Below are 19,194 nucleotides of genomic sequence, written 5' to 3'. Positions count from 1 at the left end.
ACGTCCGTGCCGCGAGGCACACCTGAATCCCACGAGCATCGGTCACTATACCTTCCTCTACGCCGGGATACAACGCGTGGCGTCGCTACGGCGCGCTGTGTGACGTGTACACACCGGGTGGGACGCGCGAAATGGCCACCGGGACGATCGAAACGGGTAAACACGCGATAACAGCACTCTACCTGCAGTATATCGCGGCTACACATTATACTAGACCCCTAGTTTATTATACTATACTCCGTAAAGACGAAGGACGCGAAATCGACCCTATAAAATTAACAATATTTAAAGCTCTGTCATTTTTTCTGTAACTATCTGAAAATATTCAAACTATGCTTATTTTAAAGAATAAACTGTATACATTCGCACCTGTGAAGTCTCGCTTTGTATAGTTTCTTTTCTGTTATAAAATGAGAACTCTGCAAAAGTTCTATGGAAAATGAGAAAATATTTTTAACAACAATTTTAATCAAAATTTAATCAAAACTGGGCTTTTAATATTAGAATACTGGTATTAATATCATAAATAAAAAAATATTTTATTTCCACTATCTGAGTCTATGAAATTGTTTTTTGTAACAACTTATAGTTTCTTTCGTTGTAAAAACGACATTTAATTTTAACACAGCCAAGGCTACGATTTTTAAATAGCTCATTCATTGAAATTAATTTAGGATGGAATCAGTGTTGCAGCGAAACTCGGACATTGTATTATCTATGTCACAAGCAACCGCGGAAAGTGAACAGCACCTTCGATTGAAATTAATTCGAAGGAGATCTATTTCCTATTATCCGAAGGAAGGCTATCGTTATTTAAAGATTTCCAAGGAACCGTTCGACACACGTAGATTTATATAGCACAAACGAATCTGGTCTTTGCACAATGAGCGATGTCGTATCTATACGTATATAGATTGTCATTAAGCTATTTTCAATCCGATATATTTCATTATGCAACTTGGCGCTACTTCAATTCTCTATGCTAGGACGCGATGATCGAATGCGTGTATTCTATGGCACGATGCGATTATTATTCGATTTTTTTTTTTTGTTAAATATTTAACATGTCAACGCCGAGAAGAAAATCTCGTATATTTCGATGTTAAATATTTTTATAACAATAGACTATGGATTCTATATTGTTAGCGTTACTTTGGTATATAGTCGTAGAACAAGTGCATCGCAGAAAAATATCCATTCTCATTAAAGTCATCGATAAGCGCGCTTTAATCTAAAACTGCCTTCACTAAAAATAGTTTCGGTCCGATAATAGGTTGTTGCGATTTAAGCGTTTTACTCGAACGGGTTTTACGACCCGCTGGCACATAGCTGGGAACCCATTCAGCTAATTCGCGGCGTGCAATAACAATTAGAACCTGGCGTCGCGCGAAAACAAAAGAGCGTCGATTTTTCCGGCAAATCGGGGAAAAAATCGCGACACCGTGTATAAGCGTCGCATGTTGTCGAACCACAAGCCGAAACAGAGAACGTCGTTACACTATTATTTCCATGCTGTTTCGCTTCGTCTCACCTGCTCGTTCACCTGTTCCCCCCCGCGCGCGCGCCTCCGCTATGGGACCAAATTCAACATGGCCGCCATAATTAATTACACTATGTATCAGGTGCACCAAGGAATCCGCTATTTTTCTTTTCAGGTGATAGAGACGCGCAGCGACCGAGACCGAAATGTGTGATTCACGGAGCTGGGTTGGCTTGGAAAAATCATAATTCGCCGAGAGAGCGGTATGGTTTCGAATCTTCGAGAAATAAATTTGTCCGTGGTTTAATAAAGTATTCTAGAACACGTGGGTAAAAGGCTAGTTCGAATGAAGCAAAATTTTTATTAATTTTTAACATGGATTTTTTCTTATTTCCTTAACGTATTAAAAATATATTTAAAAAACGATGACTTTAATTCAGAATTGTATAAGTTTGTGAATAGTCAAGATTACTATGTTATTTTGATTAAGACAATGTCACAATGTCAACAGACACAATTTTTTGCAATACACTCTCAGTAAAACAGCAAAGGATACAACCATAACAATAAAGGAATTTACGTCAGTGGCTTCTTAAAAAACGTTTCACTTTACAATTCACTAAAAATTACGTCATTGCAGCTAAGCTACACCTTTTGGAAGTTACCAGATTGATAACAAAATAAAGAACGACGGCGGCGTGTGTTCTCTCACCTTCGAATCAGCCGCGACTGAATAATCACTTCACTTTCCAGTCCACAGAAAATAAAGAACAACAACGAACGCGCCGTAGAAAAGTAGGAAATACATGGACACAAAGACCGTGGTCAACAGTTCGCATATTCTTCTTCCGTCCATATTTGTTCGATAGGATAGAGATATCTGTGTCAGAAAATACGACCTCGCTGTTCTGAAACAATGGTCGATTAACCCTTTTGCCGATAACCGGGCGTGTGGGCACCCGCTTTCCCATTAGCTTTTGACATTTTTTTTTGTTGTTATCATCACCTTTGAAAATCGCGAAACGTTTCTGTGCGCTCGCCTTTGCATAATTTTAGGTTTCAGCCACGAAAATGTCGAAAATGTTGGTATTGAAAACTTTATGTAACTTTATTTGAAAATTAAAATTGAACGTTCCAGAAATACTTCTACTATTTTAGGATTTAATAAAATTTCGCTGTCACTGTCTTAATAATCCATACATAAAATTAATAAAAAAAAAAGGAAGCTCAGAGCCTAAAAATCGTAACATACTAACTATGAAAGTATCGCACAGATTCAATTTTCGTCGCCATAGTTTACCCAGAATTCATAATGTCGAAACGCGTATGTTTGCTTCCGAAACATCGTAATCTCGTTTACCGGCGCGACCGGCTGTCAAAGTGTTTCCGAGCCTGGCGTTTCGCGTTTATTCCGCGTTGATAAACGTCATTTGTTTCCGGATTGACCTATTTATGCTGATTAGCTGTTTCCGACACGTGCAACGTGAAACGTTTTTTTAAATTATATACCAGACTCGTTATCGCCGATTTCGTGTTCAAACACACCGATACCGCGGCGGTATCGTGCAACATGCTGTGCTCGCGGCGCCGATAATACTGTTCCGTTGTTCGCGGGTTTCACGGGGAACGCTAACTGGTTTCGTACGAACCAACATCGAATGGGTTTCAGAAATCGATAAGTTTTATCGCCCCCCGAGAGCCATGTGTCTCTGTTAATTTTTATACCGTTGCGCGTCTTCGCGGGCTACGCTTAACAGAACACATGACTCGAATATCAGATATCTAATTTAAATTAACCATTAACCCTCGCGTTTCCCAACTTTATTTCTTCCTCGATCTAAAAATAATGCAATGGTAAAAACGATAAACGCTATAAAATATTAAACAATCTAGTTTGTAAATTTTTTCATTGGAAATAGAGCAAAATTGAAGCTGGCAAATATTTCTCCAGAAGCGAGAAACTAAAGAATTCGATAAAACCGCGAAGCATGGTAAAAGTATGCTACGACAAAAGAAATATCGTTAAAGTAACAGATAGCATAAAAACGTTTCCCAAGCATCGGGGTCTGTGGGAAACATTGGAGAAATCTTCACCGAAGATTCTCAAGTGGCGTGAAATTTGTGGCCCTTGTTCTGGGTGCTGAATACTCGGAGCAAGGTTGACACAGATAGAAGAGGATGCCCGAGGAAACTCGGGTTCTATTTACCTGCGTACAATTTTCATCTGTCCTCGGCGCAATTCAGACCTCATATTTCTCAAGTGCATGTTCACGTGCGAGGAAACGAATAACTTTCTCTTACACGCGTACGAACAATTATTCATATTCCGTTTAATCCTAATCGACTGATTTTCCTACCCTGTGTGAACACGTGAATTTCTTTTCACATATTAATACCTTTTACTTTTACTTTTCCTTAATTCGATAATTTCATGATTTTTGCCAATCTTTTTGAAAACAAAATCAGTTGCTCTTTTTAATTTTATCTGTAGATATGATAAAAGTCTGCTTAACATCGAGGTATGAAAATATGTTTTATTTGAGAGACCTGACAAGGCAATCGAAATTCATCAAATGCAGATGCTAACGAAAAAGTCAATTTATATTGTTAAAATAAAGGGGAAAAATAAAATATTTGCAATGAAATTGCTTATGGTGTTCTAAGATTCGGTTGTCGAATAAACGAGAGCATGCTTATCAAGTATGACATTTGAGCGAAGACGAAAAGTCTGATTTATAGATCAGGAGAGAGGGATCTATGAATTCATTAGCATGCTCGATACTGTGTTGCATGCTATTTCGACGCGCTGGCTAGCCAATGTAACTATAAATTAGCATAAACATCCGCAGTTTAATGTCTAGTGTGGATAATCGAACGTGATGCGAAACACATAGACGCGTGAGTCATTGCACTTGCATGCGAGAGGACTTGCTGTACGCGGGCTAATGAAGACAACGCGAGCGTAAAACCTATTCTCTGACGTACCTTGGGCATCGAATTGCCTTCTTCTACGTAACACGCTCCTTCCCTGGGAAGAGGCAAGACCCGTTCTTCCATGATTGTCATTGTGCGGCTCGTCCTCCCCCGCACTTGTTGCACTATCACGTTGCACTATTTCGTCGCTTCCGATAGCCGACGACACGACACCACTTCCGGCACCGCCGAAGAACTTCACTTTTCTCTCCAGATCCAGGTAGCCGTGAAGACCGGTCTCGCTCAATCTGATCAAGGAAAATTAATAAAAATATATAAACTGAATACAAAATATATGAATCGAATAAAAAATATAGTTACAACTTTTTTGAAAATATTCTAATGCTTCGATTACTTCAAGAATGACCTTTTTGCGATTTCAAGCTCGGTTGACATCGTGTCGTCAAACCAGAAAATCAAGTAATCTCATTACGCTAGTTATTGCAATTTAAGCCTCAGGCAAACTAGTGGAAAATTGCCGATTATGAAATGTACTTATTTATTATATTGGCTTTTTTTTAATACTGATTTAGTGTAAAAATTAATATTAAATATATATACAGGCTAAATTTTCCTCTGATGTCGCACGTGAATATATTATAAATGATTTATCATACATTTTTCGTGGCGCTTCCACCTTCTACCGGTACACAATTTCACAGATTAGAAAATGCAAATGATGCACAACGCCGCGCAACTTATCTCGACGGACCGTGCGCGTTTCTTGCTGAAACTATCTTTATGTAAGATTCCAAAACGAAAACCGAAATGTGACTCATTCGAAATGGATTTTCCAGTGGGATCTGTACCGTAAAGCGATTAGCTGGGTCGGTGTAGGGTTGGATAATGCATTGCAATAAAATTTTATAACCCTAGGAACTATCTACACCTGGGAAGCAATTTACGGGGTATTGGGAAAACCTTTTCTTTACGATTATCGTAACGCAGGCCCATTTTTTAGAATAACAACGGCTAGGTTAATTTGTACTTTCCTTTTACGAGAAATTTCCTTCATTATAATAATTGTCTACCTGATGCAAACATTTAGTCTTTGGATATTCTTTGTATCGTTAAATGCAACGAGGATATTTTAGGTTTAAGTGTTAAACGACAGTCTGCACAAATCGAATTATTGGATTTTAGTCACAGTCTAGCTACGATGTAACTTTACTATTTTAACCAATCCGCACCTCACGCTCTCGCTACCGCTGCTCTCGTATCTGGCACTGCTGTTCGATTCTCTTCTAGTCCTTGTAATGGTATCGCGTATCCTTTGCGAGGCGAAGCTGGAGTCACCTGCTTTCCTGGGAAGAGCTGGAGTTGGTTCGCTTTCGCTCTCTCGTGGACTATACCTCGACGATCGCGTGCTCAATGGACTCGCCTCGGGCGACAGGTGCTGCAAGAAATATATCTGTATTTACATGATGGACGAGCAAATGTTATACAGGCAGGTACAAAATAACTACGACAAACTGTAGTTGATCTGTCTAATCCGAAGCGAGGAAAAGCCTGAACCTGTTGTCATAAATACTTACACTGGAGCATCGTTTATTCGTGGTCTCGTCCGTGTCGTCAGGGTTGGAAAATTCCTCCTTGGAAAATTTTCGCCGCATCTGCATCACACGAATGACCATGATAATTAGAAAGAATGTTCTCTCTTTTAATAATGACGTGCTTTGTATTGTTATACGATTGGTTAACAATTATAATATCTGATTACAGTATCTTGCACAACAAAAGCAATGACTACATATGCATAAATATACACTGTCCATTAAGTGCAAACTACAATGCCTGAATAATGTAGTCTTAGGAAGACTTCATAACACATGCGGTCTAGCATGGCCTCAATGAGTAATCTCTTACTCAACAGTTCCGAATGATTTGCTAGTATGACTCTTTCACAAAATATTAAATTCTCTGAGTCTTATCAAACACGTTTTAATATAAATCTATATATCAACGATTAATAGACCTTTTAGATTCAAAAATAATAATTGACTAACCATTTGGAAATCTTCAGACTTCTTCTCCTGGAAAAGATCCGCAGCAATTTTCTTCTCATTCTCCCTTAAATCAATGCAATCGGCATCAACGTGATCGAACTCGGAATCGTCGGTTTCCTTGGTAGATTCGACGTCTTTATACCCTTCTTCATCTTGATATTCCTGATCTATCTGATCCTCCTGCTCCTCGATCTTCTTCGCCTTGTCACTCTTCTTAACACCTTGCTTGAACAGCTTCTCTTCGGCAGCAACGACGTCGAGCATGATCTTTTCCTTGGTATCCGGTTCGGGTTTCACTCTGTCATTCTCTCTTACATTTACGCATTCCTCCTCGTTCCGCGGCCACTTCTCGTCAAACGTCTCCCTGTCTTCTCTAGCCAGCACCACTTTAGTCCTGGCCTGTTCTTGCACCGTCGACTTTGGTCTCGAAGAGACACCCACGCGCTCCTCCTCTTTGCCATCTTGCTTTCCTTTTGCAGCGACGCCCGTGGCGTTTCCATTGGAATTCCCCCCGCTGTTCCTGCCCACGTCCTCGCGGCTGTTGTCCCGTCGGAACAGTCTAATACCGTGTTTACAGTCCTCCTTGTTTCCCGGCTGAAACGGGCTGCCTCTCACCTCCTCCTTCGAGTTCTTGCGGCTCAGCTTCCCTCCGAACCTTATATCGTCCTTACTGTCGTGACGCTTCAGCTTGTCCTCCTTGTTGCGTGGTGATAACAATTTTGGGATCAGGCTGGGCACGCTGATGTCCTCCCGGCTCCGCCGTAGATCGTCCGTGCTGCTCCTGTATCTGTAACAAATTATCGGCTCGTTTTAGTTTAAAGTATTATAGCCGCTCATGTTTCTCTAACCTAATTGCAATAAGATAAGGGTAGATATAAATCCTGTACTGTATCAGTGTAAACTCTGTGACTTATAAGGAGCAAAATTAATCAGTGACAAATCACCCTTAATGGAAAAAGTTAATTGCAAGTTAAAATTTCATGTTTCCATCTTTCTTGACAAATGTAATTTAATAATGTAACAAAAATTCGTTCTGTATATTGACAAAAATTATTAACATTTTTCGTAGATCTCTGACGGTCTACTAACTGCAATTATTATGCTCGCAGTTTACCAATTACATTAACAAACCTATAATAATTGTACTGACTACATTTACAATTCCTATATCTAACCATTTCATAGATTGACGTCTAGATATGCAAAGAAAGATACCTTTGCGGTATAAGGGAACGTTTCGTCGACTCCTGCGGGCTCCTAATGTCCTCGAACTCCTTCGAACTCCTCCGGAATATGGGTATACTCGATTTTCTTTCGCTATGCTTTGACTGGCCGAACTTAATATCCGGCGAGATAAACTTCGACAAGATCCTCGGTGGCTTTATCAACGAGAGCTTCGGCGTGCCATGCTCCTGATTATTTCCGGAGGACTCCTCCTTCTCGTCAGCCTTCGTTTTACTGCCGGTCGTTGCGACAAATCGGTCGAATTTCTTCGGTTTTATGGCATCGGCGGATGATGGCACGTCTCCCTCCAGAATGCACGACGATTTTTCCGCGCATCGTGTGTTCGTTCGTTCGTTCGTGTCGACTCGCAGCGCGGAATTATCCGGCGTAATTGCCACGTCCTTTGCGGAACCGTAACAGTCCACCTGCCCTTCCTCCTGATACGAGCTCAGCAATTCGCCGATCGCGGGTTTGACGATTTCGTTCTCGTCGATGATATTCCGATATTCCTGGCGACGCGACGGCAAGCTCCGGTAGATTCGCAGCTCCGACGATTTTCTCCCCGCGGACCAGCGTGTGGGTGGACCTGCATACCGAACAGAACTTTTATCACACCCTTGCCGTAAAAGGACCTTCAAGGAAGGTTCCGGTCTCGCAGACTGGAACCTTATTATTGGAAACTGTTACACTTATTTCACCATAAAATAAACTATCTAACAATTAAATCATTTTTAATTATAATAAAATAATGTCCAGTGAGTTTAGAATCTCAAATTGCAAAATATTTCTATTTCTTATAATTTTTCTACAATTTTAGGAATTAATAAATTTTGATTTATTCATAGGATTTATAAATAATTGTTCCGAACTTACTATTAATGGTCCAAGCACGTCGAATGCTGTGCTTCAATAATTCGACAGGGGACACCGAAGCTTTTCCGTTTATGGACCCTTTGCACACCGCAGTTTCGTACGTCCAATTTCCCGTGGTGGCATTTAGTTCCCTGAAGACAGAAATATTGCGAGATTAGCGTTATTACATTCGGTTCGCCTAAGCCATCTAAGCGTGGCTCGTGGAGGATTAGGCACGGTGCTGGGACCTGGATCGCGGGGCGGATCTCGATTCTCGAGATCACGAGTTCAAGTCCCGCTTGCCTGGGTTCCTCTTTGTATCTAGGACTCTACGTGCACTCGGCGTATTCTATCGAACTGATATTCTTGCAGTACCGTTTCGCAACATATAACTACGAATATAAATAATTCCAACTCCTTTTCTATTATCTCGAAGACAGAAAAAGATAAAAGATTATATTTCAGCTTCCAAAAACAAGAAAGGAGCTTCTTCTTAACAGTAACTCGAGTTGTGATAGGTCAACACAAAATCTTCTATAAAGTCTGAACATATAGGAATTGGAAATCAACTGCGTAAAGTTTCCACGAACGTGTTCAGTCGATTCTATTTACAGTGTCATCCGTCACTACAATTTCTGCGGAAACAGTCCATTAGAATGAGTATACCAGTAGCCACAAGGAAAACTGTCGCAATTTAAAAGAATTTCACTTCACGCATTGTAGGCGTAACATAATTCAATTTGAACACTCGGCAAAATAATTCAATTTAAACACTGGACAAAATCAATTTGAAACACTGATAATTCTAATGTAAATAAACACAACTCGAATGCAATAATATTTTTGTAATACCATTCTCAGAACGCAGCACGGTGTTTTCCGCGTCCCCATAAGCCGGACACAGCCACATACCGAAACAAAAAATCATAACACCGACCACCTCGAGAACCAATTTCGCACGCTCTCGAAAAGTTCTTTTTTGTTTTCGTTCACTTCACACCGAGCAGAGTATCAATACTTAATCGCGAGACGAGTATCGTGTTTCCATGGTGGCAGGTACTTCGCCGCGGTCGCGGATTCGCGTCCCTAAAATAATCGGTCGACTACGGTGCGGATTTTGACGGCGGCAACAGGATCTGTACCACCATTGTCCTGCGAAAGTATGCTCCCGGATCGGCCGAGGAGACACCTTCGGTTACTTTCATGCCGGGAAGGGAGCAGTTACTCACGCGATTCCGTAGCAAACGTTGCAGATCCATTCGACGTCTTTGTTATCGGCGAGGCTTCTGACCTCGATACGGCACTGTCTGCAAACTCTACGGGCGCAGCGTGTACACCTCGCGCCGGTGTTGTAAAATCTTCCGAACGGCGCGCCGCATCTGGTGCATTTGCGTCCTTGGTACGATAGCTCGCCGGACGACTTTAGGAGTCCCCTCCTCCGCAGGAATTGCAGATCGGCCTTCAGTCTTCTGCAAAATATTATTCGAGCGTTAGACAATATACCAAAACGAATAGACAGAAATCAACAATTCAATAGAGAACTCAACAATAAGTATTATTTCTTTTACTTAATAGTAATCTTAGACAAATTGAGATTTATTAGTGGAAGATAGATTTTGTTAAATAATCAGCAATACCTACTGAACAAAACCGCGACCAAAGCATTATCGCAAAGTAAACAAACGCGTGCACGGAAATGTAAAACGAATTGCAGACTCGACAATTGTCAGACAAGTTCAAAAGCTAACGACACAAGTCTGTATTCGCCTACAAATTACCTTCCCAGCAATGTAACGAAGCTGTAGGAAGCAGAGCGTCGATAAAATCGTGCAAATAATGCAGGAATAATACAATGACTAATGAAAGTATTCGAACAGTAGCGTGCGTTCAATTTCCGCATAAATATCACGGAGCGAAGCGATTTCCTTGAAAAAAAACTCGCGCACGTATTGGTAAACGTTCGACAAATAATGTGCTCCAGTTTTCTGAGAAATCGAAGGCAATAAATAAAAATACAATGTTTGCAACACCAAAGCATTCAAGAGCAACAAATGCACTTGATTGTATTGTAAATATCGTAATTTATTTTCCGGTCTGGCGCAAGGAAAGTAAACTTAAATGAATCAATTTCAGAGCGTGCTTTTTCTTATTATTTAGCTATAGTTTAGTAGATATGGTCGTTTCTAAATATTACTGTCAAATATTTTTAATGGCATAGTGTTGCTAAGGGAAGGTTTAACAATGTCGCGAGCAATTAAACTGCGGTCCCGGATTTTTCAAAACAATTCTCATGCGTCTGCAGTCGATGCATCGGCGCATGACACGTGCGCGCCTCGATAACAGTAAAAGCGATGACAACGCTTCAGTAATCCGGCGCGCAAGAAGCCGAACCGCGTATCGTGCCGCTCCATCTTCGCGGTAACGTTGTAATTCGGCTCCTCGAAACGCGGAAACAATGCGTTTTCCCATCCCATTAAAATAATTAATCGTTGCACCGGCCGTAAGTGGCGAGCAAGAATCGCGGCTGGTATCATTCAATAAATTTCTGTCCGCGGCTCTCTTGTGCTCCGCGGAACGTGAAATCATCGATGCACTATCATTTCGCGTAAAACATTATTCCGCGGGGTTCGGAGTAATTGTACATTTGATACGAGCCGATGAAAATCAGCTCATTACACGGGCAACATAGCTGCCGGACGAGCACACGACGCAGCGAAATTTCACCGCGAATTACCCCCTTCTGGCAAATAACGAAAAAAAGAACGAAACCCGATCGTTCTGTTCCAGTAATGATACGGAAAACCATTCGGTTATCCTTCTCTTGACGTTAGACTGGTATCTTTCGTTTACACGGTCCACCTTTAATTATTTAACGAAGAGGCACGACGAGATAACGATAAGGAAATGGAATTGCTTAGGTAGGGAAGTTTGGAAAAGGTTCAATGACGAAGGGCACTGTGAAGTAATTAGGGAAGAGGATAGAGGCAAGGTGGATGAGGATTTGGCAATAAGTGAAAGTGAAGGGCGGACAATGTGGAAAAGAGAACGGTGTGTAGGAGAGCACCTGGAATAAAGGACGAATGCTAGAGCGCCAGAAACATTCATTTTGGAATTTTGCTAATAAGAAAAATTCATGATTGGACAAATACTTTACCAATACAATTTAGTCAACTCACTTGGTATTAACAAAGCTTCAAACGCAAGTTGTCCACGTCTTTTCATACTCAGCAATTGCCATAAACATAGCATTATTGCGGTGATAAATAGCGGTAGAACGATTGCTACAAAAAAGCTATCTCATCGTCTTAGAGTCTGTAATATATATGAAACGAAAGTGAACTAAAGTAGCCACACTGACAAAGACAAGTTAAAAATCAATTAGAAAGTATTAAGAATTCTAGAAAAAGAAAAACATCCAAGTTTTCAGTTAACTGTAATCAGAAAAAGAATATAAAAATATATTTTATCAGATTCAAAATATTTGAACATATTTTCAAGAGAAGCTATAATTAAATACATTGACTATGAAATAGCATTAATTTTACGGCATTAAAAAAGGTCCAACGTATCCAGTTAGACATTAAATGGGAGAGGATAAGATTGCAGCTTGCGTGGTACTAGTTATACAGGAAACGCCTAATTCTATCTATTAGCCAGAAATTATGAAGTATCAACTATACGATAAAACTTACGAAGCAGAATTTTCTCGTTTACTGTGCTTCAAGTTTTTCATCTGTGGAAAAATTATTACTACGTGAAAGTTTCTCCGTGATCGATTACCGGATATTCCTAGGTAAACAATGTGATTAAACAATGCTATAACATTCGAAACACGCATAGATACAGGCAGATACGAATCGTATAGTTCTGTCATTTTACGCACCGAGGAGTTCTATTCGAGATATAAATAGTTGAAAATTGATGGTTCGACTTCCGGGGCACGCAGTTTGAACTACAGTCAGCTGACTACGAAGCAGTGATTGACTACACGTAGTCGAAAAATAGGGGGCAATGCCCCCGATAGGAACCTTTTTACTGAGCACTCTGTCGCGACTTTTCAAAAGCTTTTAATGTGCTATTTCACTTTCCTTAGTAATTTTAATAATTTTAAAATATAAAATTTTAATCATTTTAAGAGTAATAATTTCTGTAAAATATTTATCCGCAAAAATTTATGGATATTAATAAGTACCACGAATTGTAGACATATTCTATGGAAGAATGGAATTTTAATGTTAGCAATTATCAGGTAATCGGTAGTTAAAATCCTGTCACCAGATCAATTAGTCTATCTTACTCGAACTACCTGATAAAGGAGGCGTTTTTATCTAAACTTGCAATATCATTGTCTTTCCCTGGGAAAGTTGACCAGGGAAAGTGTCCACGGCTCAAGTGTCCATCTCGACTGGAACTCCAGCATTTGCAAACTATCCGGCCAGTGTTGGCGATGCTGACAAAGGTCTTTGCAACTGAACGGTATCACTCGACCAACCCTGCTTTCTCCAGACCTCATAACATTGCTTTGCGAGTGCCCTTAAATAATTTTCTAACGCTTCTAACATCTAACTTTGAATTTCGTTGTTTTGCTTTCAAATAGAAAAATGTATATACAAAAATTACGTTACTTTCCTTAGATTATAAATTATTGCCAATGTAAATCGGAATGTGAAATCTCTGTACATACAACAGCAATTATTCCAGACGCTCATTAATCATAATTACTGATTACTCGGTAATCATAGTCAGTTACTAATGGTCAGATTTATTAATCATTAGTCGACACTGCTGGCGGGGTCATTATAAGTTCAACGAAAGCTTGCTGGAGAATCATTGGACAAAAATATTTTAATACTCGTCTGAGAACATTTAATTGAAAATCTCGAAAGCTATTCAATGTATTGCATTAACGTAATGCAATTAAAATTATTCGTAACAATAATTATAGACAAGCTTATCTAATCAATTATTTTTTAACAGAATAGCTTATAAAAATTGTAAATCATATTCTTGGAAAGAAACTATGGAATATGAAAGTTAATAAAGAATTATTGGAATTAATAATCGAATATGCTAGGTCAGTTTTCGACAGCAAGAACCTCTCGAACATTCTGCGCATACATGTTCGCCGTAGGTCTCAGAAATTGCAACAGCGATCACCGTTTTGCCGTACAGGTATGCACAGACGCCGGAAGTCCCGTTAGTCAACCTTAAGGTTTAAAATTCGTTCCTTCGAGAACCGTTTCGTACCAGTCGTCGAATTATTTAAATTAATACAAATTCCAATGTTTGTTCGTCGTTGTTTCCTCCGTTGAAATTAAATCGTTTCAGCACCCTATAGCAAATCTGGAACAATTGTACCTCGCCTCTTTAGTATACTATTTTTTGTTATAGTGGCTACTACTTTGAAGCAGTAGCAAATTATTTTCGTACATAAATTTACCGTGATAAAACAATTTATTAAACAGTGTTAGAAAATAGTAAAACGACTGCGGTAATTAAAGGATGCTACCGATCTTTAAAGCATGTAATTGCACAGAACGGACGATGTTATGGCCATATTACGCGGCTCTATCTTTACTTTCGCGTAACTTCTATTAAACGCTTTCGTAAAGATTTACATAACTTTTTAACGGGATCGGCCGCTCATTGAACCCCAGTTTGTGACTTTTTAACTTTTCAATCGCGTGAAAGTTTCTTGTCACTTTACGCGTACGGGTCTTGTTAACACCGTCTAACAATTTTCACGTCAACTCCGAGTACTTTCTGATCATTCTAAAATGATATTTCACCGCATTAAGAAATTTCTCTTCGATTTTCTTGTACGAACGACCGCTAAAACGCCGCAGCAGAAAACTGAAATATCTGTTAGCGATTTTTAATAGGCCGTTTACAACTAATTGAACGTCAATTCGATTTCGGTATTTTCACAGTGATCAAAACTCTGATTCATGCCGCGTAAATCGACTGCTTATTTGAATCGGCGATTCGACAACTTTTCTTGCGACAGCCACGGAATTTGATGTTTTCCTTAAAGCCGCGCGTTCCTCGTGAACTGTTATCTGTCTCTCGAACGACCTCGGCTTTCTCTTTTTCCGTGTTTCTAGGTGTATATCTCGAAGGATCGTGCATCATTTCAAAATTTTTTATTTCCCAGCGCGTTTGCGAACGTATTTTTTACAACCCTAATAAATTCATTTGCACTGGAATAAACGTCGACCGTAGAAAATATTATATAATCATATCAACTGCTTGACAGAGTTTAGTGCCCATAAAATCGGTACTTTTTTCCGTAGTATTCACCGTACGATTCCATAGTTGTCTAGGGCTTTAATACATTGCCGTCAACCTTGGATATTGTCACAATGGTGCACAACGGTACGTGAACAGTACGATTATCCATGCTTCTAGCCGACAAAGGAATAAAAATCCTCAAACCTAAGCGTCCAAGATTTTTGCGACAAGAATAAATGAAATACAACACGGTAAAGACACTAAGAACTTCAGAACGGTGTGTTATATACAATCTACTCGAATCGTGGAGATAAATGTATGAAACTCTGTTTACGCAACACCTGTTGATAGCAATTATGGGACACATACTATTTTTACGAAGCGGAGAGAAACGTGCCACATTCACGCAAGATGCAAATAGGGATAAGAAAATTGAAGCTAAGCCATTGAGCAAACAGAACCAGTTGCCCGCGATAAACGGTACAATATCTTTGTCTCTACGTCTACGGTTTTCTTCGTCCACTTGTCGTTTACCGGGCGGGGAGAGAAAAAAAAATATCGCCGGAGAGAACAATCACGCGAGTGCCAAGTACAAATATGGCTAGTTCCATAAAGACAACCATTCTGACATTCGGCGTGCCTCTCGTGTGAAAGCGGCGTACCTCTCGGCTTCGGCGTATTATTGCTGCGACACACAGAAAGACGAGACTCACGTTCACACGGAGGGTCACAGCTAGCCTGAGGGAGCAGTCATTGACATTGAGAGAAAAAGAGGGAGCGAGAGAAGCTCTCGCTCTCCGTCTCTCTCTCTCTCTCTCTCTCTCTCTCTCTCTCTAGAACGAGTCTAATATCGCGCTATCACCTGTATAAGGAAAGCTTTTTGCATTTTCTATTTAACCGTGGCCATCTGCGGCACCGACACTGTCGGACGCGTCGAAAACAAATCAGGCTTCCTATTTGTTGAGATTTTCCAATTAGATCCGACACCGATCGATAGCGACTGCTACGAGAAGATCGCCTAATCGACTCCGTCCTCTGTATCGTATCGAGCCAATTTGTTAATCTCGAACGGCTGCAGCTCTCTGCAAATTTACAGTTATGTAGATTATTCAATTAGAACCAAGATAGGGGAAGCTGGTCTAGTAAACATTAATTTTTATTATTGCAAAATAACGGAATTATATATTGGTAATTCTAGGAACTAGCTGCACAGTTTCATACGTTTTATGAGACATAATATCTGAAACCTCCCCTAACGCGTCGAATGTATAGCGATACATTCTCCATCGAATCTCCCTCGTTTCGTCCGAGCGATTTGCGTCGACTTTCTACCCCGCTCGAGGCGATAAACCTCGACGAGCTCAAACCAGCAGAACGATTGTCGAATACTGAGCTGTCTGGTGCCCAGACCCGGCTCGCGAGAAACCTGTTTTCGTATTGTCCGGAACTCTTATGCCCAGTTAAAACGCGGTAAATGACTGCTATGATATATACGCTGCGCTAAAAATAATTACATTAGCGCGATAAAATCAGCAGCTATCCGAAGAAATTAGCAACAATTGATCAAGTTCAACCGAGTCGGATGTACAAATTAAACAAACGACGGAAATCGTTGGACAGTTTATCAAAGAAAATACATTTTGTGCTCGATTAATCCTTTCACACGATTGAGAGATTAATTAAAAAAAAAATCCTTGATATAAAATCTGTAACTTTCTCAAATAATTAAAATTTTATTAAGAAGAACCAGAATTTCAAAGCAAAGAATTGAGAAAATTTATTAACATGTGCTTTAGTGATTGCATAGTGTCAAATTGTCTTTCAGAATATTTCGCACGTGATTACATAGTGAAGATGGAGAGCTGAAAAAGGGAGTAAAAGTAGAACAATAAATCTTTTGGCTATAGCTGCCCTTCTCGTTGAAATAGTGGGTTGGAACTCGGTGCAACATGTTTTTTCTCGGTAAACTATCGAATGGGGCATCGTTGGTTTAATATGTTTGAAGGTCGTTTCTGATCCCCGCATCCGGTTATACCCCTTCGTCATTTTTCTCATTTTTCGCTGTTCGTCGACCGGTCGACACTGTTCCCTGACGAAATGAAAATTTTTCAACGAACACCTCCCAACCTTGTTAGCCTTTCAACACGTTTCAGAATTGCACGGTCGCATTCTTTTCGCGATAAGACGATCTGGCGCCAGCGAGCGTATAATTGGACGCGCAGGGTCTATAAATATTTATAAAATACGCAACAACTGCAGGTTTTATATAATTTTATATAATAAACGAACTATTCGTTCGTTATTTTCGCTAGCTAGTTTCCTAATAATTGTTTACGAAAATATACGACTCTAGCATCTAGGTAATAGAGTATAATTCCCGCACAATACTTCAACACAACACGGTACGAAACAAAAAGCGCGTAAATACGTTTAAGGTACAAATAAAATACGCGCGAAAGAAGAAGGTGACAGCTTGTAAAGCGGTTCGTGAACGTATCAGCACGATTATAGTAATTATCGAAGATTCATGAATATAACATAAAGCAAGTACTGAATGAAAGACCAGTATGGAGTGGGAGTTGAAGAAGAAAATCTTTGCGAGTATTTACGCCTACATACGACTGGATTTAAGAATTAAAGCAGTAGACAGAAGTAGAGGGAAAATTATGCAAAAAATACATTCTATGTTCGATTTAGTTTATCCCCCCCTCTCCATGGACTATATCGCGACAGTGCAGTGTATAGAATGCTAATTGTAGAACCACGTTTATAAAAACAAAATTAAATCCGCAAGACTATATTTCGCTTCAAAAAAACAACTTTCCGTGCGTCATCGTGCATGAAAACGACCACGAAACTATGGGACTGCCATACACGCTGATTCTTGCCGCTCGTTTTGCTTGCACACTCATATGTTTGAATGCAAGACGGAGTGCAGTTGCGCTGAAGACGCTAAACTATATATGTGCGTACCGTCGATTGTTTGGCACGAATACAATCACCTCCAGATTGATTTTTCCGTGCGTGTTCCAACTATTCGAACGTCGAACAAAATATATGCCGTCGTGAATTCTATTTCAAACGTCTCCATCCACTGGTGAGTAGTTTCATGTTCTAACTTCAACTCACTTCAAAAATCAAAGCGACTTCATTTAATGCTTCATGAATAATGCAAGTGATTTTTGAACGAATTGTTCAACAGCGACATCGGCTCCATTCGTAAGCCAAATAGCTTGCGTAATGCGATCTAACAGCCTCTTACAAGATCATTATATTCAGAAAAATCAGTCCGATTGTCATTTGAAAAGCTTACTCATAGGCTTCCGGTAATAAAAACCGATTGAACCGTGTAACAAAATAGTAGTCACCGCAGCCACAGCTGATGTCTGTGTATCAGCCATGTTGCTTCTGATAAGAAACTGTAGGTGAAAAGGTACTGTAAGTGGGCTCGAAAGTGTCTCTCCCGGCTTGCAAGAACCGTGCAGGTAAACGAGCGGCACGAACCATGGATCGGTCGTGTGTATGGCGGCCCTTGGAGGTATGTTGGGCCGGAATGCACTCTCTTATGCTCCACGAACCACCGTGCTCCAAAGATGTGTTACAGAAACGTTACGGATGAATCGAAGGACGTCGCAACAACGTTACCCTTGCTCCTCCTCGGCGGCAGGACCCTGTTGCGCGATGCAGAACACGTCCGTGGTCGACATGGTGGCCCGCCAGTCAGCACTATGCGCACACGATCACATACCAGCGATCACATATCGACATCCTCGTCGGCGACGTTCCTCCAGCTACGAGGATTCCTCGTTGTCGCGGATTCGGATAGGTCCACGTGCGAACGCCAGCGGAATTTCGTGCACCAGTCACATACGTGGCGGCGTCGGCTGGCGCCCGTCAAGGCTACAGCCGACTGATGTATACAGGATCAGGCAGACCGGTAGCGCAACAGGTTGTGTCCGTCCACAGATTTTCCACGAGTCGAACGGAAAACAGCGAAGAGCGACGCACGGCTGCGACCGACTCACTGCGGTCTCGTGTGGTATCACGCCGCACCTTCGCCGCCGTTCCCTCTACCTGTGCACGCACACCGTTTTCCATTTACCTGTCTTCGGACACGCGCGTGCACAGGCAAATCTCTCTGTGTGCGTACACCGGTCGTCGACGAGACGCGCGTTCCTTCTACCTGGCCCCCTTACGCACGCCGCCGACTTCTGTGCGGATATTGAGCATCATAGCGTGCCGGCATCTCACGGGTGCGTATTATTTCTGTTTCTGCGACCGTACGCACGCACCGCGCTCATGCCAATGATTTGTTCCTAGCCATTATTATTACGTTACGTTCTACGTTAATGGTATAACCGCCAATGAGAATGAGTGTGTACGAACACGAGTCTTACGAGGTATTTTGTTGTTTCCTCGATCGGCGAA

The 19,194-nt window shown here is 40.8% G+C and overlaps 1 protein-coding gene across 1 annotated transcript in view; it reads right to left on the bottom strand.

Moving 5' to 3' along the window:
- LOC144469910 (uncharacterized) overlaps positions 1-18,828 on the bottom strand; it is a 46,606-nt gene extending 27,778 nt beyond the window's left edge. Inside the window, exons 1-8 of the mRNA XM_078180644.1 lie at positions 18,412-18,828; positions 9,765-10,004; positions 8,557-8,687; positions 7,675-8,269; positions 6,460-7,246; positions 5,989-6,066; positions 5,644-5,849; positions 4,466-4,701 (exon numbers count right to left, since the gene is read on the bottom strand). Of these exons, the coding sequence (XP_078036770.1) occupies positions 4,466-4,701; positions 5,644-5,849; positions 5,989-6,066; positions 6,460-7,246; positions 7,675-8,269; positions 8,557-8,687; positions 9,765-10,004; positions 18,412-18,473 (2,335 nt within the window). The 5' untranslated portion in view covers positions 18,474-18,828. The remainder of the gene's footprint in view (positions 1-4,465; positions 4,702-5,643; positions 5,850-5,988; positions 6,067-6,459; positions 7,247-7,674; positions 8,270-8,556; positions 8,688-9,764; positions 10,005-18,411) is intronic.
- Positions 18,829-19,194: the final 366 nt, after the last annotated feature.

Source organism: Augochlora pura, chromosome 1, assembly GCF_028453695.1.
Source record: "Augochlora pura isolate Apur16 chromosome 1, APUR_v2.2.1, whole genome shotgun sequence".
NCBI classification, from domain to species: domain Eukaryota; kingdom Metazoa; phylum Arthropoda; class Insecta; order Hymenoptera; family Halictidae; genus Augochlora; species Augochlora pura.
This window is presented reverse-complemented; position numbering and strand designations above follow the sequence as displayed.